Here is a 26,889-nt window from a genome sequence, read left to right as displayed (position 1 = left end):
CAATTGCGCGGCCTGAACTTCATCAATAGTCGGGGCACGCATGTCGGAGGTTAAGGGCAAGGCCCGAAAGGGTTGCTCAATTATGCAGAGTTGCCGTCAGCTATTTTCCAAGTGTTGTGCCACGTCGGCCGACACCTCCGACCCCCTTTTCGCGCGCCACTGGATAACGGCCCAAATCCAGAGGAAAACGTTTGCCAGCCAGCGCAAAGCAATTAATTTTCGGCCAGAATTTAATACAGATTCGCGACTTTTTAATCTTGAAAATTGTCCGCACAAAGGCTGAAATGGTAGAAGGCATTGGAATGAAATTGCAGCAGCCACAATGCCACACCTTTTATCCCTTGTAAGCGGCGAAAGGAGGGGGGTGGGGGGGATCCGAAATGCAAATGCGAAATGCTCTCAGCGAAATCTTTTGTGTGCCACTGTGTGTTGCCGCCGCCCATGTGAAAAGTATTTGCCCCGACGCGTAAACAATGTCTGACTCTGCTCCCATTTCTGCATTTCCCTGCGAAGAGGTTCAAGGATTGGGTGAACAGAACTGGAAAAACCGAGTCAAGGCGAGGTCATGAGGCAGTGGCAGTGGCAGTCCCAGTTTCGAAGTGCCAACCTGGTGGCGCCTCCAAAGTCCGCATGACCACAAAATAGTCCCTCGGCCCCATCCAAATCCGGTGTAAGCCGCATTGATGTGCCACATCTCTCGCTCGCTTTCTGTGGGGATCTCGTTTCCCTGCAGCGATTATGGCAACATCATCGAAACAGACCGCAAAAATCAATACTTTCGGGGGTCAATTAGTAATCAGCTGGGGGCCAAAGGGGTGGGTCAAGAGGCCTCTGAACTGCCGCAATTTCAATTTAAAATGTTTGCACTAATTTGCAATTAGTAAACTTTTCACTGCCCCACTTTGTGTCTCCCCCCCCCCCCCCTTCCTGTTATTGAATTCCATGGACGAAGCAGTCGAAGTCGATGGAAAAAAAAAATGTTGCCCCGAGTCCCATCAAGATTAATCATACGCACCGTTAAACATTTTGACAGACAACAAAAGTCGCAAGTTACGAAAGGGGGGCTGCCTCGATTTGATTACGGTTCGATCGAGAATATATATATTTGGTCATAAAGTGTTGGTCAGAGAAATAGCTTTAATTACATATAGCTTGGGTCTGAGTTCCAGAGCTTTCCTGCTCTATTATTTTGACCGCAGCTGTGTCTATACATACACTACATAATTGTTTAGGCCGAGACGCCACAGGCCATTGACCAAAATCAATGCGCCCTACTCGCTGCTCCCCCGGGGTGCTCAAACCCCCCCCCCCCCCCCCCCCCCACCGTCTTTTTTTCTATTCCTGTCTGCTTTCCAGGAATTTTTGTTCTGCAAATGCTCGTAGAACATTGAAGTCGCTTTGAAATTTTGTTGCTATTGACAATTGCCGGTGGCGAGGGACGGGCAGCGTTTTGCAGCAAATTGCAGCACCGAACGGCAAGTCAATGACCGAGGGCGAATGCAGGCCCCCAGGGGGGCGTGGCAGTGGGTGGCTGGGTTGGATGGGTTGGCCTGCTGTCGACACACAAGTCTGAAACACACACACACCATGGAAACTCTGGCACAGAGCTCAGCCAATGCTCTTTGACTGCACACTCAAGTAGAAACTTGTCAATTTCTTCCGACCCGCAGCGCCCAAGCCAGCGCCCCCCTTCTGGAAAACCACCGCCCCTACGCCCCTGGCCACCCATGTGGCCATCCATCCATGAGCCTCGTCCCGCCCTCATCCTTATCCCCCCCTCCTCGACTTGCGCTTTTATAGTTGTCTTGTCTCCTTCAAGCGCTGGCAGCAAGTAGCTAAATCAAATAAAAGAAACGCCGAACCCTGGAAACATCGCCCAGATAAGGACGAAGTGTGAATTCCCTAGGAGATACCCTCTCCCAGCCATTCCATCGCCATTAAATTTGACTGATCCGAAGTGCGGAACTATTTTACGTTTCAATTTGTGGGTCCTACACCCATGTCAGCCGCCTCGTCGGGATTAATACATCCTTAGTGGGCTTAAGCGAAGCCTAATTGGATTCGGACACGGCATTCGGGTAATTTACTTCATTCCATTCCATGTTCTATATTTATTTATAAGCTCACTGCACTATTTTCTTATTCCATTGAAGGATTGTAAGTGCCTCTTTACACAAGGGGATAGATCAATATCAATTTGATTTTATAAGGAAATCCTATACTATACATTTTTAGTATAACAAGAAAGTTGGCCAGGAATGGTCCTGTACTAGCTAAAAATAAGTGCGATTAAGAAAGTTTTACGTAATGTGAAATTTATATTAATAAATATCAAATTGATCTCTAAACTGTTAACAAGAAATTGCAAGAGTCGAGGAGGGAACAGCTTGAAATAGTTCCTGTTGAGTTTTCATAAATCTTTTTCTAGTTTTCAAACTTTTCTAAGTTTTTTTCATTTAAGTGAGGGTCTAAAATTATTAATAAGGTAAAAATTAATTAAAGTATACGTCCTTATGGATTAAAAAAAAACAATTGCGTAATGGTGAATCTAAAATATTGCAGTGTTCCTATGGCTTTTATATGAAGTATACTTCCTTATACTTTCTTATAAGGTGACAACTCTGGTTGTTGAATTGCTGAAATTTCTGCATGGAACAGCTGATAAACAGCTGACCATAAGCCAACAATTGGGAACTTCAACAGTTAAGGGAACAAAATTCAATGAAAATTATGCTTTATAATTGTGTAACTTTTACTTGGCAGCACATGTACCGACCGCTGTTGTATATTGTACGCGTGGCGGCAGAACTCGAGCAGAGCTATCCCCTAATGGGATGCTACCAAACGCTGCCCTAGACATATATAGTATAGAGTATTTTTTACTCGAATAATATCAAATAGATGTTAATAATGTGAAGTTTCTTTCTCTGTCCTCCTGCAGAGCCCTTCACAGTCTTCCAAATGATCTTCACGTCCCGTATTCCCACTACCCCATCCTCGTCCTAATATACTCCTCGACCGACGGATTTCATTAACAGCGCATCCTTGCTGGGCTGCATCCTTAGTGGCCGCAGTGGGAGGCGTAAAAATCGATGCTCGAACCGCTTGAAAGTTGCAAGTTCTGGTTGAGCCTGATTAGCCAAAGGCTTGCGAAATCAATTTCCGCTTAGAGTCTGTCCCCCGGGACAGAACTCCTCCTGCTGGAGATGTGGATGGGGTTGGAAGTGGCGATGGAGATGGAGATGGAGATGGGGACTGTGACCCACTGGCTGGGTGCAATTACTTTGAGTGCCATAACTAGACGATACGCCATGACCGAATCATTGAATCATCCCGCCCCTGTCTGTCATGCAAAGAAGTATGCAATTATTCGCACGCTGGTCTAACTGTTGCACTGATGATGACAGTCCTCCACGGCGTTTCTATTCCGTTTCTGTTTCCATTCTGTTTGAATTCTACGGCGAAAATTGGCTTGATTGATGCTATTAAAATAATTAGCTTCGGGGGCTCCTTCGATTTCCAATTGGTTAGCGCATTGCGCAAATAAAATAATTGCGCAATTACCGGGTAAATGTATCTGGGTCTCCCGAGCTGGCCCATTAGAAATGCCATTAATATGGAATCAGAGTCGGGATCGGAATCGGAACTGCAGGCCCACCACTAGTGCCGTTATGGAGTGGAAAATCTCAGGACCCAGCCGACCAATTGACCCCACAATCGATTCGGTTGGGGATACAAAGGACGGACCTGGAGAGCCCAGATAGGTCCCAAGCTGGCTTACACTGTGTCATGCATAGAAAATATATGTACTCTATGTATATTTTTTTATGGCCATAAGCCGGAGACAAATAAAGCCAAGGGCGCAAGGATACAGATATCGGCAGCAGCAGCAGCTGGAATTTAGGGGGGAGGGCGGAAAAAATTGAAGACGAATTTCAAATGCAGTCACTAAAATAATAACGAGTTTCGTAGAAAATAAAGTTGTCGTTTTTCGTCAGTTGCCATAGATATGCAATATTTTCGGTTGAGCGATCACTCACATTCCGTCGCTGGCATAGACAAATAAAGCCATGATATCCTAGGGTATTCACAGGCACTCACCTGTGCATGTGGTAGAAAGTATCTGAATGTGTATCTGTGTTTGGGTTGGTTAAAGTGAGCGAAAACAATAAACATAAAATGCACAAATATGTGTGTGTGGCTGTTTACAAAGTAGCAGCAACTGGCTTATCAATTTCCATGTACCCAACCACCCAGCCCCATTCCATTGTTGCCTTACCTTTTTGTGTGTTTATTTGCCTGCTGGCAGCCATAATCAGTCAATGCCGCATCGCACCAGTTGGCCAAAAGAGGCCCTCAAACTTCCCTCCCTTTTTCGCAATGCGGGGATTTTGGAGGGCGGGGTCTGTAGAGGGTCTGATAAAAGTTTTCAAGAGCGGGGAGCCGGATGTCGTCTCACTGCTAATTTATGGACGCACCCAGCCTAAGACGCATTACAAGGGATTCGCTTGGGAGGGGGTAGGCATTAATGTGGGAACACAGTAAGAAACTGGGATGTTATCCCGCATTTCAATTGAATACTGTTCTTCGCCGAAAATCCCTATCGCTTAAGGGACTTTTTTGCTTGGGCGCATCACAGCTTGTCTAAAGAAAGTGTAAGCCCTTCGATATCAAATCCAAAATCATGTGATAACTCAATATTTCCCCCCTCGACTATCAGATACACGTTTCTCAACTGAAGGCAGTGCGAGGGAGATGGAGATATGCATGTAGCAAATCAACTGTTTCCGAGATTGCACACTTTATTTGCTTATAACTTTTTAAGGAGTGGTCCAATTTAAACAATTTTCGGTAGGAAGGTTTGTATTGCTAATAAGAATAAAATCCGATTCACACTTCTACAAAATATACAAAATGTGGGAGCCAGTCACACCATTTTAGCGTTATGGGCGTTACTTTACTCATAGAGATTAAAGGATACTAACCACAAAATGTGAATGATTTGTTCGAATGCATATTTATTACGAATTAGGCCCATAAATGTAATAGATAGTCAGCTTCAATAAACCAATCAACTCAATTACTTGGAAACCAAACTATATAAATTAGCAAGAATTCAACCGAAAGATTTTCGGTTTAAGCCCCATCACTCTTTATTGAATAAATTTAAATCAAATTTACATATGTATGATAAATTTAAATTAATCTTTTTCCCGCAGTGTGTAACGCTAATGCCGCATATATCCTCCATTCAATTCCCCGCCACTCGCGACTCGTTCTACATGACAAATTTTTATGGCCAAATAATTTGGCTTTCTCTCTCGTTGATTTTATGGCCCAGTGGGCGGGCGGGAGGCGTCGGGGCGTGGCCGGCTATCAAAATCATTTGTTTGCTAATTAAATACACTTGCTCGTTGCGTGCTGATGAGCGATTAACTCGCTCAGTTGCCGTAGCATTGTAGCATACTTTTCAGGTGGCCCGCGAGGGGGGCGACAATAAAGCATTCGGTGTACGAATTAATTGAGTTTCAAATGACGGACGAGCGACAATGGCGAATTTCCCATTTCCCATTTCCCACTTCCATTTCCCGACCGGAAGCGTTATTTAAAATGCATAAAGCGGCTGCCAAAAATAAACTGGCTGTTAACTAATCCTGGTGATGTGTATTACCATCGAGGGAAATGGATAAAAGGCAAGCTGAACAGGCTTAATTAAGCCCACACTCGGCATAATTTTAATAGATTGGGTTGATTTCTCTCCTAAATAACTCGGTCTGTGGAATGCAGAGCATTTCGGTTTGGCATCAAATGGTTCGACCCGGCTTAACTTTGGCAGAGATAATAAATTAACAAAGCAGAACGCGAGGTTCGTTCAGAAAATATGGTGTTCCTTGGCAGTAAAATTAAATGATCCTCTAGGAGGACCATATAACCATAAATGGTGATTTCTAATAATCGATATTGCTGATGGAAAATTTACAAAATATGATATTATTTATGTAAACTTGAGTTTCACTTTGATAAGTTGGGATATATATATATATAAATAAATACAAAATTAGTAATAGCTTTAATTGTCTCATACTCGCACTAATTTAGTTTTACAATTTTCAATATCAATGTAACATTATTTAATGGTAAACATAATACTTTTATGAACACGTCAATTGAACCTGTGTATGTCAAATTGGTCTTCATATTTTGTATCTGTTTCGACCGATTAATTAAACATGCGTTTAAATTTATGTGGATATGGATGGTAGGAAAATGTCACATCGATTGGAGTAAATTGACAATACGATAGCTATATTCCGAACCCATCGTTTCGGAACTTGGAATAGTTTTCCTCGCTTGGTTCCTCAGGTAGTAACCGAAGATAAATTTCTCTCTTTTAAAGTTTGTACAACCATACATCATTAGGAAATTAAATAAATTACCTTGTACTATCCGAATCGGATATCCCGAGAACCCCTTTACATCCCTTAAGTAATCATGCTTAGTTTTGTTTATGTTGCTCCAATTGATTGTTTCCTGTGAATACTGAAGGACATATCTGTGTACTTCTGATCTGCCCTCGCAAGCGTTTGATTCGCAGTAGCTGCGCTCACTAATTGGATGGCAGGACAGTCCGGAGTTGTTACACGGACGGGCCAAGGCCAGGGAAATATGTATCAGAATTTATTCCATATGTAAATACAGCATGACAAACACGCAGATACAAAGATAGCAGCAGCAGCAAAAACAGAGGGGGCGAAAAGGGGAGCGATGGCTTTGAATGGACTGCACTTTAATTAATTCGAATTGGAAAATGCAGACATTTTAGCACTCCGATTGCAGGGATTTGCAGCCCGGATCGATTTTCTTGGCAGGCATCAAAGGTGACTCCAGCTTTGTGGCCAAAATGGGATGGATTTCTTAACCATTCCCCCATTCGCCACACATATTTCCTGGGTGTGTAGAGAGTCGTCGCACTTGAGCCAGGCATTTAATTTGGCGCTGCTTAATTAGGAAAGTTTCGGAAAGACAACGCCGAATCGGTGTTGAACAAGCGATAAATAGGGTTCCCGGTGGGGGGTGGTTCTGGGGGCTGCAGGTTGTTTGCGGGTACTCAAGACAAGTGCGCAGACCTTGAGACACACGCAGCAGGGTGAAGTTGTTGCCTGTCGCTTCTGGCTGTCACTCGCTAAACGGCAAACGAGCGTGGGGGAAATCAGTATTAATTACCCGGACGGACACATGTTGGCCGCCACTGAACCATAAATGGCTGATCAGATTAGCGGGCTTTAAGTAAGCGTAATACGCATTATAAATATCCAAGGGTAAAACTTAGAACAGTAAATGGCCAAGGACTAGCTGACTGGCGCTATAAAGCAAAGATACTTAACGATCTGTTGACTTCTGTGTCTGTTAAATGGATTCCATTCCATCGCCAGACTTCTCGGGGACACAAGCAAACACCATTTTAAGAATCAAAACAAAGACCATGCCATAAAATATAAAGTAATTATAGTTAATCTGTGAGCTGCAGCACATAGGGCATATAAATCACCCAAGAGAATGGCCGGAGACCAAATCCAGCTGAGGATAAATTAGCAAATCAACTTCCTGGTTGCCCAGGACAAAAGTAATCCCCCTTTTTCCAGAACTTTTGGGCGTTGGTGGCAACTCTGTCGCTTAATGACCAAGTAGTCGGTCTGCTGAACCCAGCAGAAATGTGATTGATGCAGTGCATCTCCAGGCTCCCTGCTTCAAGGAACAGCGGCAAACTTTGCCCTATTGACTCTTTTAATGCGTTGGGAAACTGTGGCCCCGAAAAGTGGGCGGCGGCGGCCTTCCACAATTGACGAATCTGGGACGAAATCAAGAGTAACTTTTTGTTCCCCGACTTGTCGACAATGCAACCACAGCCAAAATGTCGACAGAGGAGCCCGCCTCGAATACGAATACGAATCCAAATCCGAGTCCCGAAGGGCCAAAGTCGCAGCCACAAGCCGCAATGCGCTGTCTATCAACATTTTAAGCTAATTAACGCACTGGGTACAGCCAAAGGGGGCGGGGTCGCGGTTGTGGGCGGCGGTCGCTTCGGTGGAGTGGCAGCCACATCAAATGTGCGAAGCGATCTGTGAGCAGTCGAGGAAAATGAAATTATTACTTGGCATGCGGCGCAGGGCGGCTAATTGACAAATGGATAGCGCTAATCCCTGAACGCCTGCACTGGCAGAAAAAGTATGGTTGCTCAGAGAAGTCCAGTCCTACATTGGGGGCAACAAGTGTGCTGGGGACCTATGTGAGGAATAAACTAGCCAAATGGAACACACTGCAGCAATGCAGCTCTGCAACACTGCAACACTGCAAAGGAGCTGCCCCATCACCCATGAATCCCGGAGGAGAAGGCCATATAATAGACTCGATACGGCCAGACACTGGTGGCACCCAGGCGGAGGAGGGGAAGTCAGGAGGGGGCTCCGAACTGGGCCGCACATGTGAGTAGCATATGTGTACATAGATAAAGCCCTACGAGGGCAAGAAACTACTGGTGTTGGGCAGGGGTATGTCTGCCAAATGGCATGTTCAAACAAAATTAGGCGTGCCAACCAGGTCCTGTTGTTCCTGTTGTTGCTCGGCACGGGTCATCAAACCAAGCCGGGATTGCAACTGCAGTGGGTACAGGGTGTTCCGGTCAAGCGGGCTCCTAAAATAAAAACAAAACCACGTAAGACTAAGTTGTATCTTATAATGTGAATTTTTAATATCTATTCTGTTTGGATTTTAGTTCAAATCTTTTTGTTATAGTTATATAATTTTTATCAGGACCATACGGTTTATAATTTTTATGAACCTCAAGTAAGCCTGGCTTTAAGAAGGGTTGATAAATTAACGTAAACAAATAAATACAAGGCATATGTAACTATTTTCCAAAATTGCAAAAAGGGGACCCAAGTTGGTTACCATTCTTAAGAAAATAAACAAAGAGCCGAAAAATAATAGTGATATTTTAAAAATACCAGAAATGACAAGTACCAGAACTGATAGACTATAGGTAAAATGGAAAATTATGGTTAGAAAATGCGAATTTATCGAAAATTTCTGTTGGTCTATATAATCGGACATGTTTGTCCTTTTTTTTTCTCAGCTTTCATGCAATTGTATAGACAACTATCACAGATTAGACCATTTTTCTTATGACCTGTAATAATCTAATATGAATGATGAAGGACTTAAGTGAAAGAACGGAAATGTTTGAAATATATAACAAACAAGTAGCTTAGCTCCTGGTTATTTTAATTTTTAAATAACAAAATCCCCTTCAAATCCCAGTCTAATAAATGTTGTTGCTTAAAAATCATCCAAAATATCAGACAGCAAGTAAACTAAGGGCTTAGATTGATTTTGGCACTCCAATTTAAATGAGGTTTTTAAGTATTTATCAGGAAATTACATTTTAGCTGCAGAAGGAAAACAAGCGTGAAACCCCAAAGGCTGGCTTTACAGTGGGCCCCCAACAGATGCTACCCGTTCACGTGCCGCAAAGTGTTTGGTGATAGGCCTTTCAATCATCGTTTCATTTAAAGCAATTTAATTTGGCTGCTTTTTGTTCGCCAGGCCCCAGGCACCCTGTTTTTTTTTGGTCGACCCATCGCAGAAACGAAAATATTTTTCAGCCAAGTGAAGAAAAATTAGCAACAATAAATTGAACGGAAGTTGCTGCTCAAATTGAAAGCGGGGAGCGGGGAGCGGGGAGCGGGGAGGTCGGGCATGGCCAGGGGATTCCCCGGAACAGGAACTGGTAAGCTCGGGAGGAGGCTCAGTCGGTGGTGGGCGTGGCATGTTTGTCTGTGGCGGCCATACGGTCAACATACACCTAAGCGAATGCGAATGCGAATCTGAATGTGAATGGGAATGTGTGTATGGCTACGTGCCACTCGATGTGCTTGAGTCCCAGTCCGCCGCCTACTTTTCCTTAGCTCCTGACGACTGCCTTCTGTCTAGATTGAAATTCCAGACCAGGGCCAAGAAGGGGTGTGCCACGCCCACTGTGCACAGGGGGAAAACCCGACAGTCTCGCTGAAGTCAGGAATATTAAGAGGTACATTCAAAAAATGGAATACATCGTACCTTTAAAATGGAACCAAGTTTCCTCTCTAATTACCCTAAAACTACTTGTTTATTACTTAAAATATGAACTTAATATATCATGAAATTGGGTTTTTTAGATAACCTGACTTGATAGTTGGATCATGAAATGCTATACCTGAGTTTCATGATTAGGCATTAAAAGCTAGCTTTAAAGTATTTTGTATTAATAGTTATAAAATGATTTATAATCGATTACCAAGGCATTAATTAATTAATTTTAAACTAATCTACTAAAGAATGTTAAAATTGTGGACTATGGGTGGGTTTATGTTCTTCAAAATAAAATTTAAATAAATTCTTTAAGATCCCATCAAGATGTTTACAATGTAAGCTTAAAACTCATAAGTAAAATTCATTTATTTGTAATATACTTTATCTTAATAAACGTATGAGTTCCTTAAAAGTTTATGTATGATCTGGCAAAGAATTCTATGCTTCATATGCTCCATTTCGTTTTCCTACCTGTAAGGACATGTGGCGGCGAAACAGTTAAGCTTCGACCGCAGGCTGAAGGACGAAATCGGGACAGACATTGCATACAGATTTTCAATTTCCATATCGTGTTGCCTGTCTGCAGCCTGCAGCACTTTGTTGCTGCCGCTTTTCCATAGCTTTTCCAATGCCTTTCCCCTGTCTTTTCCTTTCGGCAATTTCCGCTGCAAGTGCTGAAACAAAGGAAAACCTAACATAACAACGCAGCGGCAAAACTAAACGTAACTACAACAACTGCTACAACAAGAAACAAAACAATGAGCGAACAATGAAAGGACGAATAAACGAGTGAATTGAGTGACTGGGCAGTAGGCGGCAAGAGCGTCACTTACCAATCGAAACAATGCAAAAAGTCCGGAGATTTCCATGGGATCTCCAAAAGTCACAACAAGCTTGCCTGACAGACCAGTCGATAAGAAATTCTAGTCTCAGCTAATATTATTTTAGCGAACAAAAACCCCTCCTTGACGTGAAAAACAAGTGACGATCGCAACTTCAACACACAAAAGTACTGATATCAATATTTGTGACGACACTAGATCATACGATCGGCCTATTAAATAAACTGTCTAAAATTGTCCTATTCGAAACGCTAAATCAAAATAGTTCAGCATTTTTTATTGCATCGTGCCGAACGTTTAAATTTTAGAATTCAAACTTTAGAAAAAATATTTTAGAATTATAACTCAACATTGGGTCTGCTGGAGTACGTGACAGGGTTTGACAAATGGACTTTTGATTGGCATATAGACATCAACTTCAGCAAATGTACTTGTGTGCTCGGCTCTTTACCTCGACATAAGACCCTTTATAAGTATCTTGGACTGATCGATTGTGAAGCAGTCTGTGATTTCAAAGGCAGCAAACATGTCGTGGCTTCTTTTGCCGAGAAATAATCTCTCAATGTGCAACAAAGTTCGCATATTTAAATCCATCCAAAGCCCAATTTAAAAGTATCCTTTGAAAGCCTCAATAAAATAGGAGTAGTTTAAGGTATGATCGATAGATCAATTAATGATGACTCCTGCTTTACGAGTATGAGAACTATAGACATAGGAAGATATCTAAAATTTCAAATATAGCCGATAAAAATAAAAAAAAAATATAAAAAATATATACATATATAGGTACTTCAAAAAATAATGAAATATCTCAAAATTAGTGCTGCCTTTAGCGCATTCAAAGCCACAGGAATATTAGTAAAAACCCGTTTCCGTTTTCATCCTTATAACTTAAGAACGGAAGTCTTCCTTAAAATCGGTGAATTTTGTAACATTCTTTCTAAACATGTAGTTGCTTATCTTTATTCCGACTTCCAGCGTTTTGATTGCGCGCAAATAGATTTTTAGAAAGTTCTGCTTAGATTACAGATCAGAGTTACCCAAGACAAAACAGTAAGGCAGTCTTGCCTTTGGTTTCCAGTAGTTCAAAACGATTTCGGCTTTCACAGGCATCACAACTCCTTCGAAAAGATTAAGTGTAATATAATTTTTAGAGTGCAAATTTATGGTAAAATACAACGTGACATAATGGAAGATAACTGTCGTTTGGCAAACCTGGTGTTGCAGGTCATCCGCGTGCTCCATGTGCCAGTCACCGCCACGCAGATAATCCGCATCATGGATATGTCGCTGGGCATGCGCTTTAAAAAGGCCGAGATCGATCCGATTCTGGTAGATGCCGTTGGTATTGGATTTTTGAGGAAGAATAACAATAAGTATGAATGTGTTAACATACGACTAGATTACTGCGACCCTTCGAGACAGAGCTTATTGCAAGAACTGGGGATTGATAAGATCAAGGCTGAACCATAGCCCGCGGGTAGCAACCAACAGAGGGTAGCAGTCAAAATATGAAGAAAAAATCCGCCGATGATTGAAAACGCAGAAAGTCGAGCTCAAACGCTCAACCAGTCAAGCCCATGCCATCCAGAGTGTTTGTTCCAGTGGACGTTGGCGAAGATCAGGAGATATTCGTCGATAAAAGGACCTTTGAGCCCATGATGGTGGATGAAGTGAGCGCCCATACCAATTTAAAGTGTGCACACTTAAAGATGCACCAACGACTTACTAAAATAACCGATTCCACTTGTTGAAATCCTATAAGGAAAAATCGTACTAATCCTTGACTGCAAGATTTGATAGTGAACATTTCACTTGTATTTAAATATTGATTTTATAACTATTTAATGTATTTTGGAACTCATTAAAGAAATTTTAAATACTGTAAAAGCATTTCATACGTTCTGTGGCCAAAATAAATTCTTCTTTAAAAATGTTTTATATAACAACTTCCTTGTTCATTTGCAGGTGGTGAGGATGTCGCCTGCTGAGCAGCTTCGCTTGGTCGGAGGATCGGATGCCTACCAGTTGGCGGCGAGCACTGGAGGCGGAGGAGGATCCTCCAGAGGCGGTGGATCCGGCGGCGATGGTGCGGGCGGTGGTGACGGGAAGCTGAGCGACGTGCACGACAAGTATGCCATGGCATTGTCCCACTTCCTGGACTTTCATTCCAACGAGACGGTGGACATGGAGCGGCTGAGTGGTCCGATCCTGAAGTCCAGCATCAAATCGGTCTACTGGCTGTTCCTCATCCAGTACGCAGCCCTCGCCCTGCTGGGCGTGATCCTGAACGTGATCATCGTGGTGTACATTATGTACCACCGGCTTTACAAGGACGTGACCCACGCGTTCATCATCAATCTGGCGCTGTGCCACTTCGTCCAGTGCGCCCTCGTCCTGCCCGTCTCCCTGATGGTCATGCTCATCCAGAACTGGATCTTTGGCCAGTTTCTGTGCTTCTTTCTGCCCATGCTGCAGGTGAGTGGAATATGAATTTTAAAAGGCTAAATTCAAGGGTTTCATACTGGTTTCGGTACCGGCTTTGCATCGAGTCGACTGCGTACACTAAAAAACGATGGAAAAATGAAAATAAATATCTGCATATTGAATACAATTTCGAATTACATATTTAAATTAAATGCAAAAACGAACCTCTTATTTCAAATCATATTAAACTACCTAATTTAAGTTGAAAATATTTAAATCAACTCCGAAAAAATGTTATATGATGTTTGTCACATTTTCTGTGAACTAATCAATGTTTTAAATAATTAAATTAACTATGATTATTAAATTTAATATTTCCATATTTAAAGTTCATTTAAAGTTCCGAAATGTATGAAAAACAGAGCGAAAAATATTAAGTTTAAATATCCTTCGCTTTGTTTTTTATCCATTGGGGTTTTTGCTAACTTTAAATATGAAAATATTAAATTAAACAATCATAGTTAATTCAAACGTTGTAAACATTGATCTAAGGCAGAAAATATTTAAAGTAAACATGAATAATATCATATCAATATTTTCTGACTTGTTTTTAATATTTTCAAATTTTTGTATTTAGTTCAAATATGTAATACGAAACTTTAAACTCAATATCCACATATTTACTTTGATTTTTCCATAGTTTTTTCAGTGTACGAAATAAATTATGGTATTTCGACACTTATAAAGATTCCAATTAAGAATAATTAGTAGGCTTTTGGTTCGGAAACGTCTCTATCAGTGCGTTACAAACTTTAGACCAACATTACAATACCCTCTTCAAGAGAACCAAAAACAAGTACAGATAAATTTTATTTTGTCTTGGTTAAGTGTAATTTCCTTTCAAAATTTGTAATTATCCATTGGTCCATTACCGAAAATTGGTACCAAAACCGCACCGGTACAAACGAATCGGTATTAGGGACGATAACCAATGTTTTTTTCGGTTCTGGTACCGGTTCCGGCTCCCGCTATTGAATCAGTGGATTTCGGTTAACGATTCCGGTTCCGGTTCCAGTTCCGGTTCTGGTTTTGTTCCCTGCTAAATTAAATGCACTCAGTAGGTTAAAATGTATTGCTATTTGATAAATGGTGTTATTTTCATAGAGAACTTATAGCCTTGCCAAACAGTTCGATCTTAAGGTATACATAAATAAGAGACTTTCTTGTTTGTTTTTTGGCAGACCCAACTTAGCCATTGAATTCCACCCTGCCAGACGGTATTCCATAGCAATCACTGTTAACTACAGCTCTGAGCTATATTTATCCCATTTGGCAGTGTGCTGAGAAGATGGCATCCGGTGCCGCTCGATTGAGCAACGCCTGCTGGTCTCCTGTCCCGCGTGCTGGGTGCCCCACCTCATTATGGAAGCCACCGTGCGATTGACACATACTCTGGTGGATTGGCATGGGGCTTAGGAGTCAGAAATCACAAGCAAATAGAATCGTATACTTTCATTCAATTTGATTCGCCTCCGTCTGTCACTTTGTGCCGCTTTTGTGTGGCGAAAACAAATGCGACCTGAAGAAAAGGACCCGCGTCCTGGTCGAAGCCAAGGATGAGGATGAGGATAAGGATGGGGATGTGGCTTTGGTGGATAGGGGCGAGGGCGAGGACAAACCGCCTGGCAATTCGATTAGGCCCGACGTCCGTAGAGCAGACAAATGATTACATTTACAACCTTGGAGCAGCAGGCGATTCTATTACGGAGCAAAACGGTATGGGAATGGGTGAGGAAACGGGAGTGGGTAGTAGGAACGGGATATGATTCGATTTGATTGCTATCACAAAGGGCGACAAATAGCTGGCGCACACAAACACACATTTATCACTGCATAGTCACGTGTGCTCATGTGGGTGAACTCCTCTTCCTGTTCCTTTCCCCGGTTCCGTTCCCGTTCCCGTTCCTGATCCTGTACCAAACCCCATCCCCGGCTAATGGAGTGATTGATGGGCGGCTTTGAATGAGGAGTGGCAGGCGCTGGGCTGCGGAAGAGGACAAATCTGACAAGTAGCGTTAAATCAGCTGCTTAAAGACCTCAAACATATAGTCCCTGCTTGCTCCAGGGGGCGGTTAAAGAAATGACATAAATTTATTATATGCATATATATTTTATAGCGAATTTATTTATTTATTATTCAATAAAATATAAAAAACATTTTACATTTTAGCAGCGGAAAATAGAAAATGACTTAGGCCAACGATCAACAAGATCAGGGTATACATGAATTATAAAGGTGTATCTTAATAAATCTTAAGCTAATTCGAAAACGCTTTTGAAACAGTAAGCGCTCTAACCATAATTACAATACCCTTTGCAAGAGTATATAAATGGAAGTTTGGCCAGCGTTGCCAGACTGAGGTGTGACCACATTTCTACAAAATCTATGCAGCTTTTAATATATGTACATAAAACAGAAAGCTCCTATTCCACAGTAAAGGTAAAATCTTATAAACGCTTTCTAGTTTGTAACCGAAGCTCACATTTTACAACATTTACCTATAATATTTGTGCAACGAGTTGGCAGGCCAAAACGCGAACTTCGAATCGGAATGGCTAAATAGTGCATCGATCTGGCAACTCAGCCCCTTTTTGCACGTTTTCACACACGCTGGTAGTTCATCTGCGAAAGTTTAAATTATTACAAGTGAAAATTGCTTAATAATTCGTCTGAAAACCAAGTTGAGAGTATTTGTGCTAATACTAGAATAAATTATGTTGTGTTAGAGTCTTTTGGAGCCTAGAAAATTTGGCTTCTTCTGCAAAGCAAATCGTGACCTTGTGGACGTCAACGTGCGCGCATGCGCAGAGTTCGCTGACAGTTTTTCCAAGAATTTTCTCGTTAAGTAAAAGGGCAGCCACAAAATGGTGAGCAGCGGCGAAAAAAGCTGATACAATTGTGATTGCTGATTTCTTCTAAATATTTTACAGCCAAAGCATAACGAATTTAAGAATCATTCGAAGAAAGAGTATGGCCAGCGCGGCGGGAAACATGCTCCCCGAAATGAGGTTGTAGAAAGTCCTATCCAGATGGGCGTCAAAATGGGTGCATCCAATCCCCCATTGCCAGAAATGCCTAAGCTAGTACCCATAGCCAAACTGGCCAGATTCGAAAAGGGCTTCGTGGATTTGTCTTTCAAGACTATTTTTCCTCAACAAAGCCCTCAGCACCAGATAAAAAATGTCTCAAAGGGCAATCCGCATGGTAACCTTGAAGAATTCAAGGAGAACGTTCAACAAAATGTTACCACTACCCAACAGCCGTCTTTCGTGCAGGAACATATCGCTTTTCTGGACCAATGGCGTTCGAAATGGAATCGCACCTTGAAGGAAGCAAACAATTTTGTTCTGCAGGAACATGTTGAAGCGCTCCTGCCAACCCATGCATTCCACCAGATGCCCAAGCTGGAGCCTATTTCTTCAAAGTATCAACCACCGTCAAGTAATGATACCTTAGTTCAGAACGAAGACTCTCCAATTGACCTCTCCAATAAGAATGGGTTCCATCAGGCAGATCCAATGGTTAACTTCGATTTCCCAAACTCGGAACCCGAAAAGAGTCAGGCTGCTTCGCTTGAAGTTTACCTCTCAAGTAAGAATAAACCGAATGGGAAACCAGTGCGGCAATCTGATGCTAGCCGCTTAGTTAGCTTGGATCATCAATATGTCAAGGTGAAAAATCCGAAGGGAGCCCTTGGGAAAACCACTTGGCATAAGAACAATCTGTGCGATCACTCTTTGACCCAAGTAAAGAATCCAAAAAAGTTTCGGAGCGTAAAGGAAATGAAAGAGGAAATGAAGCGTTGGGGCGAAATTGAGAACATTTGCATGCGCTTGAGGGACATCGAAGTGCCGGACAATGTGGGCATTGTAAAGGGGCCTGTCACCTTTGAGGATGTTTTTGACGTGCTGGGCATTAAGGAGGAGCCGCAGGAACCGCAGCTGCAAGTTGCTCATCCTCCTGCTGAGCTCATTCCAGAGAAAGAGGATCCGCTAGCCGGCGCATTTGATAATAACATGACCCTAGATGAGGATATTGGACCCGATGATTTTGACAGTCTCTTCGAGTATCTAGGACTAGATAAGCCTTCTCCATTGGACCCACTTCCTGTGGACCTATCTTCATTGGACCCATTTTCAATGGTTCCACTTCCAGTGTTCCCATCTCCAGTTGTCCCATCTCCAGTAGTCCCACTTCCAGTGGTCTCACTTCCATTATTTTCATCTCCAGTGGACCCACTTCCAGTGGTCCCTTCTCCAGTGGTCCCATCTCCAGTGGACCCATTTGCAGTGGTCTCATTTCCAGGGATCCTATATCCAGTGGTCCCACCTCCAGTAGTCCTTACTGGAAAGGAGGATTCCATGACCGATTGGACCGATTCGACCGATTCCGAAGACGAGACGAAACAGCCAGCGGAGAAGAATTCTCATGCTGTGGTGGTGGTGTCCCAAGGAGAAGAGGAGAAGTACATTGATGTGGAACACGTGGACACGGAGCCCTCTGAACAGGAGAGCTTGGCTGAAAAAGAGAATACCGATGAGGAAGAGGAAGAGGACTCCTTCGATGATTCTGATTGGACAATGGGAAACGAGGAAGAGTCGGACACCGAATAATAACCGACGATGTTTCTGTATATTTTGACTTTAGTTGCTCCTGAAATAACTTAATAAAATTTGAATTTTGAGCCTTCAGAAACTTACATTTGGATAATAACAATTTGGCATAAATGAGGGAGTTTTTACAATGAACCATTAGAAAGAAATTGATTGCTTAAATAAGTGAGGGACTGATTAGAAAACCAAATTAATTAAATAAGAAAAAAGGTATTTTGCTATAAAACAGACTATCACAATGAATAACATATAAAAACATTTGATAATTTGGTAACATTTGGAAAGGAGTTCCTTCTAGCTCTACAAAACTATGGATGTTGGAGGTTTTTAAGTTTTTAAAAAGTAAATAGTACCGAGTTTTTTTTCTCTAAACGTTAGAATTTTAGAATTCTAAGCTGAATATATTAGGGCAGAAAAGAAGGAGGCAGTTACCTACCGATACCCCCATATTGACATGTACTTTTGCATTTTCCCAGGACATACCGCTGCACGTGGCCATGATCTCGCACATCCTTATCGCCTGGGACCGGATGCGGTGGCTGAACGATCCGCTGAAGGGCCGCCTGCCGGGATTCGTCTGCTGCTGCGCCACCTGGCTGACCGGAATGGTGATTGCCCTGCCGTACCCCATCTATACCATCTACGTGGAGCTGGGGGTGAGTACTCACAGGAGCACTTGTTACTTTATTAAAAATCAGCGCGCACAACCTGGTTGCCACGGCTGATCAAAGCGAAGCGCACTAGACCGGAAAAGCGGCGCGGAATCTTCCATATGCCATTCCGTACACATGAGACGCTCAGTAAGCATTGGGTGACAGATTCCTGGGAATCGAGGCCTGAAACCACTCACCTGGCTGGCTGGCTGGCTGTATCTGAAATCGGGGAATCCTGCTGACAGCCATAACCTGGTCTCGACCGGTCGAAAAGTGGGCCCCTGTTATACATACCCAAGTCCGTTAACATCGCCTGTCAACGGGCTCTCCGCCTGCATTTTGTTGCCAAAATATTTGCCCACATCGACTTGACTTCCCTCCCCGCTCCTGCCCCCCCTCAAGTTCGACCACAACAGCAACAAGAGACATAAATATTTATGGGCCATAAAGTGTTGCAACTTTCTGATACACTCCCTCACCTCGCCGTGGGTGTGGTCCATGGCTATGGTTATGGGTCCCTCGGCCCCTCTGGGCTGGCATTGTGTCAAATCATCACTTGCATATATGTATGGCATTCCCCATCCCCCGGGCTGCATATTTTGTGAGCAGGATATTCCAAAAGTGGGCGAGGGCATGCCAGAAAAGCCACCATCTAATATCATGCAAAAAATTCTTGTTTTTAGATAGCTGCATTCACTTTGTAAATGTTTTGGGCACGAATTGTATGCATAAATTAATGAGGTATTATAAATTCAGTAGTGTATATGTATATATGAATAAATAATCACATATTATCGAACCTAGTTTATATTTACACCATGACCCAAGAATTAATTAGATTTTATAGATTCAGTAGCTATTTTTTTGTATATGAAATAAATACTTAAATTTTATTTTAGACCTAATATATTTTTAAACCAAGCACGTGTGTATATTTTTTTAGGATTTTTAAACTTTCTTCAGAGAATATCAGATTTATGATCTCTTCTTTCCGTTTAGTCTTAAAGTTTGTTATTATTATGGTACCAAACATAAGCATCTGTGCAAATACCGACTCCTTCATTACAAAATTTAGAAGTTATGTTCTTAACGTTCATAAAATTGCAAGGTTCCTCTCGACACTAATTTATTTTTATAATATAAATTATCCAATCCCCATCTTAAATCATGCAAAAAATTATTGTTTTCAGATAGTTTCATACACTTTGTAAATATTTAGCTACGAACTGTATGCATAAATAAAGGACATATAAAAAATGCAGTAGTTTATTTGTTAAATAACGAATAAATAATTAAATATTATTGAATCTAGTTTATTTTTACACCATGAACCAAGAACAAACAAGGTTTTATAAGTTCAGTAGTTTATTTATTTACTTAGAAATAAAACACACAATACCTTCATTATAAAATTTAAAAGTAGTTCTTAACGTTCATAAATTTGCAAAGTTCCTCTCGACACTAAGTTCTCTTATGCCATGAATTATTAAGTATTATTGTGCTTATTTATGGGTGTGAATTCGTTCCATTAAGCCGATCGTTTCTGCAAATGGTTATCCGTACCTTTAACCCCCAGAAACTGGCACACATTGCCGAGTTGATTGAACCTTTGTCGGCAATTTTCTGTAATTTATTTGGCAATTCACTGACCACAGAACCTGTCACTGCGAGTGGGGCAACAAGTGGAGCACTGTATGGGGCTATCCTCCAGAGGACCTGGTTTCGCTAGCCCACTCCCAAACCCACCCACATACATACGTTGGGACTCCTAGGGGCCCGGTCGCCTGTCAATAATTTCATTAATTCAATATTTGCGTATAATTTGATGGCTCCTCTCCAAGGCAACTCCCTCCCGCTGACCCCCTGGAAACTCCCCGTTGAAGCGGGGCTTATTATATCAAAGGGGGTCGGTCGCCTGTTTGTCTGCCTCCGATGACACGCCCCTTCGTTCCCGCCTCTGTTTGCGGCAATTTATGAATATTTTAGCATTCTATTACGGCGACACACATACACGAGTGGAGTGGGTCCTCGTCTGGCCCGAATACGGGTGTATAAACAATTCCATGTGGACTCTGATTGCCAATTCACAATTTGGCAAACTGCTCCGCAAATCCTCCACCTCGGAAATCGTTCCTTCGTTTAATAAGCAAAAGTTTCCCATAGTTTGCAGCCCAAAAAAAAAAGCGGAACCCATCCTCACGCAGCAGCCAAAAGTCAAACACTAAAATGAATTGCTCCGCCGACCAGGTTCAGATGAGTTCAGCTCGGTTCGGACCCAGTTTTCTCAGTGGGTCCCGGCTCTCCTGGTCCCTACTTTCCGATGGGTCGCCTCCGATTTCCAGATTTTCAGGTGCGGGTAATAAGCGATTTCATAACTGGCCAGCGAAAAGTTTTCCGTTTGTTTTTGTGTTTGGCCTGGAAAAGTGTCAGAAACTTTTTCCACACAAAACAAATTGAAATTTTCCATATTCCTACGCATGCCCCTCGTGTCTGCGGCTACCTGGCAGCGGCTTCCCTTTGTGGGGCGGCAAATTGATTTTTTAAGTTGTCCCCAAACAAATAGGTATGGAAAAATACAGAAATTCGGAAATCCCTTGGCCTCCATCAAGTTGGAGGTCCTGTCGCCTGCTCCCGCTGCCCACCGCGCTCCACATGATAAGGCATGGGGTGGATCCTTTCCCATCTCCACCCTTTCCGCTCCCATATTCAGATAATCCCTGTCGTTTTACTATTAGTTGATTTATGCCTCATGACGTGAAATTTTCGAACCCAATGAACTGAGAAAACTTGATCTATTATTATAGGTTTTATTCAAATTTTTATTTTGTGCCGATTGGATGACCATTTTAATCCGATTCTTTCTTTAAAATAAAAAATTATTAAGTGGTGCTTCGGGCTGAGCCGTTCTATGTCGAATTCTGTGTGAAATTGTTCACACTTAGGGATGCATCCCCAAACCTGAACTAGGACTTAATAAATAGATACAAATAGATATATGCAGCTCTTTTTATTTCGGTTGAACTAATATAATAACCCTGTGTAATATGGGCGTAGAAATGGGTGTAGAAATGTAACCGTTCTTTGACTGATAAATTCTAAAAGGGCTGATAGAAACGAATCAGAACCGATTTGGAATTCCTCTAGCTTAGCTTGCTTATGGATATTACACAGCTATAAAGATTTCAAGGAAAAATTGGCTATATCTTTAAGGTCGATTAAAATTTGAGGTATTTTAGGTATGGTTAAACAAATCATATATTGAAAACATCGTTATTGAGTCTGCACTTTGAACTTTAAATAAGTTATTTATATTTCGCTTCTCTATATTTTTTGGTAAAATATAATTGAGGACTTGTATCTGAAATTTAATTGGTCTTAATAAATAAAGTTCTACACCAATCATTAAGTTGCTGTAATATCCAAACGCGAGTTAAGCCTGACGAACAATAAATTGGGTTTGACTAGTTTCCATGAATGCTTTCAGGTTTTGAAATCCAAACTGCTGTTACATTTCCCCTATCTATATCTATAATATTCTATAACAAAGCTATTCTTCCCAATACCGAAATATTTTTTTAAAATTTTAATTTAGTTTTCTTGAATGTGTTTACATTTTCATCATCGATTTTTTCTTTCAATAAATTAAAAAATGTCGACGAGATGACTTTGGCAACACCAAGAGGATAACGTTTAATCTTTGTTGAAAGCTGTTTTATTTTAGCTTGATAATTTAAGTTCAGTTTAATCAGTGAATGAGTTTTAAAGATAAACCTTGTTTACAACAAAAATCAGTAATAAAAATGACCCTTTTTTGTTTTCTGTACCTTGTAAAAGTACATGACAGAGCTTAAAATATTGTAAACAGTCTTCAGTTTATATATGTTATGGAAAGTTAAAGTGGCCACTTGGATTACAAGTTGGGAATCTCTGGGGACATAAATGACATGGTTTTGCTGCAGTTTAGAGTTGGTACATATTAAGTTTGTTTTGCCAGCGTTCGTTATATTTTCGAACAGCTTTGCGAGTCCCTTGAGAGACCGAAAGACCGAAAGACCGAGGGAGTGTGACTGGCGTGGGAGAAGGTTGAGTGCCCGAAGTTCCCCTTGAACTAGCTTAAATCGTTGTGTATGCAAAGAACACGCCTTTGTTTCGTACCGCCCCCCTCAATTCGTCCCGCTCTGCGGCTACAGTTTATTTATGTTTGCTGTTCAGTTGTTGCTCCCCATCCCGCCGGATATCCGGTTGCCGGCGTTGACTTTGGCACGCGGCGTCTTCTAATCCCCTCCAGCTCCAGTTCCCGCTCCAGCGCCACCGCCCCTTTGGTATTACCAACAGAACTTGGCCGGATATGCGCCTGCAAAACGAAAACGAAATTACGCCGAGGGGCTAAGGGGCAGAAAATTCAAGTCACTGCGCAAAAGAAACGGCTAAAGTAAACATTATCAAGTCTACAAAGGCTGACGAGCGGGCGGGATTTGGGCGGAATTGGGCTAGGACCAGCCAGGAGCGATGGGGATGACACTCTCAGTAGGGTCCCTCAACCAAAAGAAACGATTATGGCATAGTTGAGATCAAAGAAGATGGGTTTCGCATCTCTCAGTTCTCGAAAACTATTTGTGAATACTATACGAAAATGTAGGTATGTTTTAATAACAAATTAACGTTAAATCACGAATAGAAAAATCTGGATATATGTCGCATTGAAAGTATTCGTCCTGGGATGCAAGGGCATTTACGAGTTGGTAACATGGCTCTCCGCTTTCTCATTCGCCATTTTATCTGGCGCAAAAAGAAAAGAAACTTTAAATACAATCAACTGGCCCCATTTGCCTTGGCTTGGGGCTCGTTGTAACAATTTGTAAAAATTACACATGCACACTCGCTCACACTGAGAGAAAAGAAAGGGGAGGGGCAGGGGCTCAAATGAGACTTCCGCCTGAAGCGGAAATCAAATGTTTCTTTGGCCTGGCCTGGTCCACCATGGCTCTTGGTCCGAACCTCCTCCTAAGCCCCATTTCGTTCTCATCTTCTGCATTATTGCACATTATTAGCGTAACTTTGTTAGCAGGCAGGATCTGCACCTCGCCCCCATATTATCCCTTTCCAGGAATCCGGTATCCGGGCTATATGCGTGTGTGGGGCTTATTAAATTGCCATTCGCCAGGTCACAACGAGCAATGCAAATTGCTCCATTGTCAGTGCAAATTAGTTGATGTGTCCAGGGGTCGAATGGGGACAAGGATGACCGACATCGCGGGACACGCTTCCCCGGGGGCAACTTCATCTCGTGCTGCATCTGCCATTGGGTAATTTCAAAGTTTATCAGCAAATGGAAGCTACAAGACTTTGACACATCCAACAGCCATCAATCCATCATTTTACACATGTTGTGGCGCTTATCAAGGACTCAACACTGACCGCAAAGCGGAGAAAGTAAAGTGTTCCGAGAACTTTCACTGCCGTTGATATCCAGGATTGGCTTCTGAAACAAAATGCTTAAGTTCTTGGCAAACTCTTGGATTTTGGTTGAAAGAAATTCTGCTAGGCAAGGAGTTCTTAGTAAAGATTTCTTAATCTGAAAATCTGGTTTTTCAGTATAAGTTTGAAAATTTAACGCGAAATATTAGTAAGAGGTATTTGAAGTTTCGGCTGGTTTTTAGTTAGAAATTAACAAATGTAACAACATTTGTATATTCAGTGTTGCATTACTTTACTTTGAGCAGGGTCTGCTTGGGCTAAGAGTTCCCGAGGAACCTTCAGGACCGCCAACCTCCCCCTTCTGCTCTGTTGATTGGCATTTTCAATTATTAAGCAGGCAGACGTAAATTCATTTCCACAGCAATTCACACTGAAAGCGAAGCCAAACACAGTAAGCACAGCAGGGGCAGTGGTGCACCACCACCCCTTGGACAGCCCACCACCCACCATCCACCAGCCCCTCACATGTTGGGGCATAAAATTCTTATTGGTGAATCGTGAGATTCGCACTGCAAGTGGCCCAGTCCATGTTGAATCACATTTTCAGTTTCGTTTCGCTTAACGGAATTTTAATGGCCAGCGATGATGTTGCCCACCGACGACTCCTGCTCCTGGTCATGGTCCTCCTGCTCCGGATCTTGGTCCTCCTCCTGTCGCTTTAGCTGTTGCTATTGCAAATTGCGTGGCAATGGCCAGGCGGGATCAGTGGAGAAGGAGCCGGAACAGGACTCTTTTATGCGTGTTGCAATCGCCCGTAAGGCAATCAATTTTTATCACCCCCCCCCCCCCCCCCAGGCTTCCGCCAAGGAGCAACAGCTGGCGTGGCAACTAATGACATTGATAATGGAGGCGGGGGATTGGGGTCTGGGATCTGGGATCCGGGGTTTCGGCAATGTGGTGTCAGGGGTTAACAAATGGCAAACGACTTTGACAAATTCCCAATGCAGAAAGGTGGTGAAAGCAGCCTTACCCTTGCCTTCCTTGGCTTCCCCTCCAGAGTTCAGGTGGGTCGGGAGTGGGCCTGGTCGATGCTCCAGCGGATTCCTGGTAAACGTTTTACATATTGTAAAATAACAATATCAACAAATTCAGCGAGCAGACAGCGGCAAAGGGCAGACAGCAGACATCGATATGGAGTCAAGCGAGGGTGGCTAACTTACTTTTTTTTAATTTGTTAAAATAATAGATCTATAAAAAATAGTATTATAAAAATACTTATTGGTCAAAAAAAAATTGCTTAAGTCCGCTTTAATAACATTCAACTAATAAATACTGAAAATAGGTTAAAAAGAGACCACAAATGTACCTGATATAATGTTCATTTTGATGAAATTCTGTATCAATTCCATACATATATCACTTTGATATGTTCGCCATCCTTTTCTATTTCGCAGAGTTTCACATATTGCTGTTTTGCTCTTACTCAGAGAAGTTTATCTTTATTGATTTGACAGAATATGCAATAAGAAATAATTATATTTATTACATTCACCAAGTGAATATTAAACTGATCCTGATGTGTTTTTTTCCTACAGAATATGTACATTTTATTCAGGGAATTAAAAACTCCTTGAGCCACCCTAGCACCACTGGGCCATCCAAATACCCCAGCCACCAGGGATGTCAAATTTCTGCCTGAGGCCGTGAAATGGCAGCTCAAATTTCGTTATAATATTTATGCGCTCCCCGCCCGAGTGTGCATGTGTGTGGGTGGGTGGGCGATTGAGTGCCTGGGTGGTGCAGGGGTGGGGGTGGTGATGGGGTGGTGCTCCCCCTGCCTGGTTGCCAAGTGCGCACTTTAGAGCCCCCTCTGGAACTCCAAATTGTTGTGTGGTCGCATCCATCGGGTGCGGGTTGTGTTTTCCAAGAGTCGCGCTCCTGCCAAAGGCTTTTCGTACCGCTCTCAATGGACCGGGCTCCCCTGTTGATGATGCCACTGTTATTGTGCGGTAAGCAGCTTACGGCCCTAAATCACTTGCCCCATGCGACGGTCCGACGGTCCAATGGTCTAAGGACTGGCCAAGGATGGGGGTTATTGGACGACACCCACGGTTCCGCCGGATCGAAATTAGACTTCAACAATGGCAACAAAAGTTTCAAGTGCCAAGCACTCGTAACAAGGTTAAGAGTATGTGTTTTTGGCAATTGTATTCTTATCCAAGGTACATATATGCATGTGTATATATATTTACACAAAGTGGATACTTTCTGTTTGCCAGTCGTCGGCCTTCCATTGTTGTTATGCGCATAAGCATAAAATATTAATAACAGCCAGTGCAAGCTGTGGGGGAAAACCGGGGGAATACTTTGAAAATGTTGAGGCAAATGCGAATAAACACGCATAAAAATGAAGTGGAATGAGCTCTCAAGCATGCGATCCAGTCTTGCCTACACTTCCAACTGATTTCCTGATTTTTCCCAGCGGATGAACGCCACCCAGAGCCATCTTTGGCCAATCCGAGTGGATTCCTCCGATCGGACAGCGGTTTTTACCCCCACCACCACCACCACCATTTCCATTTTCACGCTTTCCACTTCGTTTGCATTTTCCTCTGTCACTTAAAACCAACGAAAAAATAAAAACGAGGGACCTGTGGTGGTGGGACGGAATCAAACCAAAGTCTGGACCTCTGCCTACAGCCTTGTGGTTGTGCACTGGGGGAAAACGGGGATGACTATCATTTTTT

General features: G+C 42.4%; 2 protein-coding genes across 3 annotated transcripts in view; both read left to right on the top strand.

Moving 5' to 3' along the window:
* Nucleotides 1-26,889, top strand: part of LOC108010457 (uncharacterized) — a 47,507-nt gene that overhangs the window by 9,323 nt on the left and 11,295 nt on the right. Inside the window, exons 1-3 of one of the 2 annotated variants that reach the window (XM_070997392.1) lie at nt 12,534-12,643; nt 12,939-13,448; nt 18,548-18,727. In XM_070997392.1, coding sequence (XP_070853493.1) covers nt 12,551-12,643; nt 12,939-13,448; nt 18,548-18,727 — 783 coding nt within the window. In that variant the 5' untranslated portion in view covers nt 12,534-12,550. Of the gene's footprint in view, nt 1-12,533; nt 12,644-12,938; nt 13,449-18,547; nt 18,728-26,889 lie in introns of those variants that run through there. The other variant, XM_017075326.4, reaches the window with a different exon arrangement.
* Nucleotides 16,034-18,153, top strand: LOC108010459 (uncharacterized). The gene is made up of 2 exons (XM_017075327.4): nt 16,034-16,325; nt 16,389-18,153. Exons 1-2 carry the CDS (start codon nt 16,323-16,325, stop codon nt 18,069-18,071), a joined length of 1,686 nt encoding a protein of 561 aa, XP_016930816.2. The 5' UTR covers nt 16,034-16,322; the 3' UTR covers nt 18,072-18,153.

The sequence above is a fragment of the Drosophila suzukii genome, chromosome X (genome assembly GCF_043229965.1).
Source record: "Drosophila suzukii chromosome X, CBGP_Dsuzu_IsoJpt1.0, whole genome shotgun sequence".
NCBI lineage: Eukaryota > Metazoa > Arthropoda > Insecta > Diptera > Drosophilidae > Drosophila > Drosophila suzukii.
Note: the sequence above shows the minus strand (reverse complement) of the source record. Positions and strands in the feature narration are given on the sequence as shown.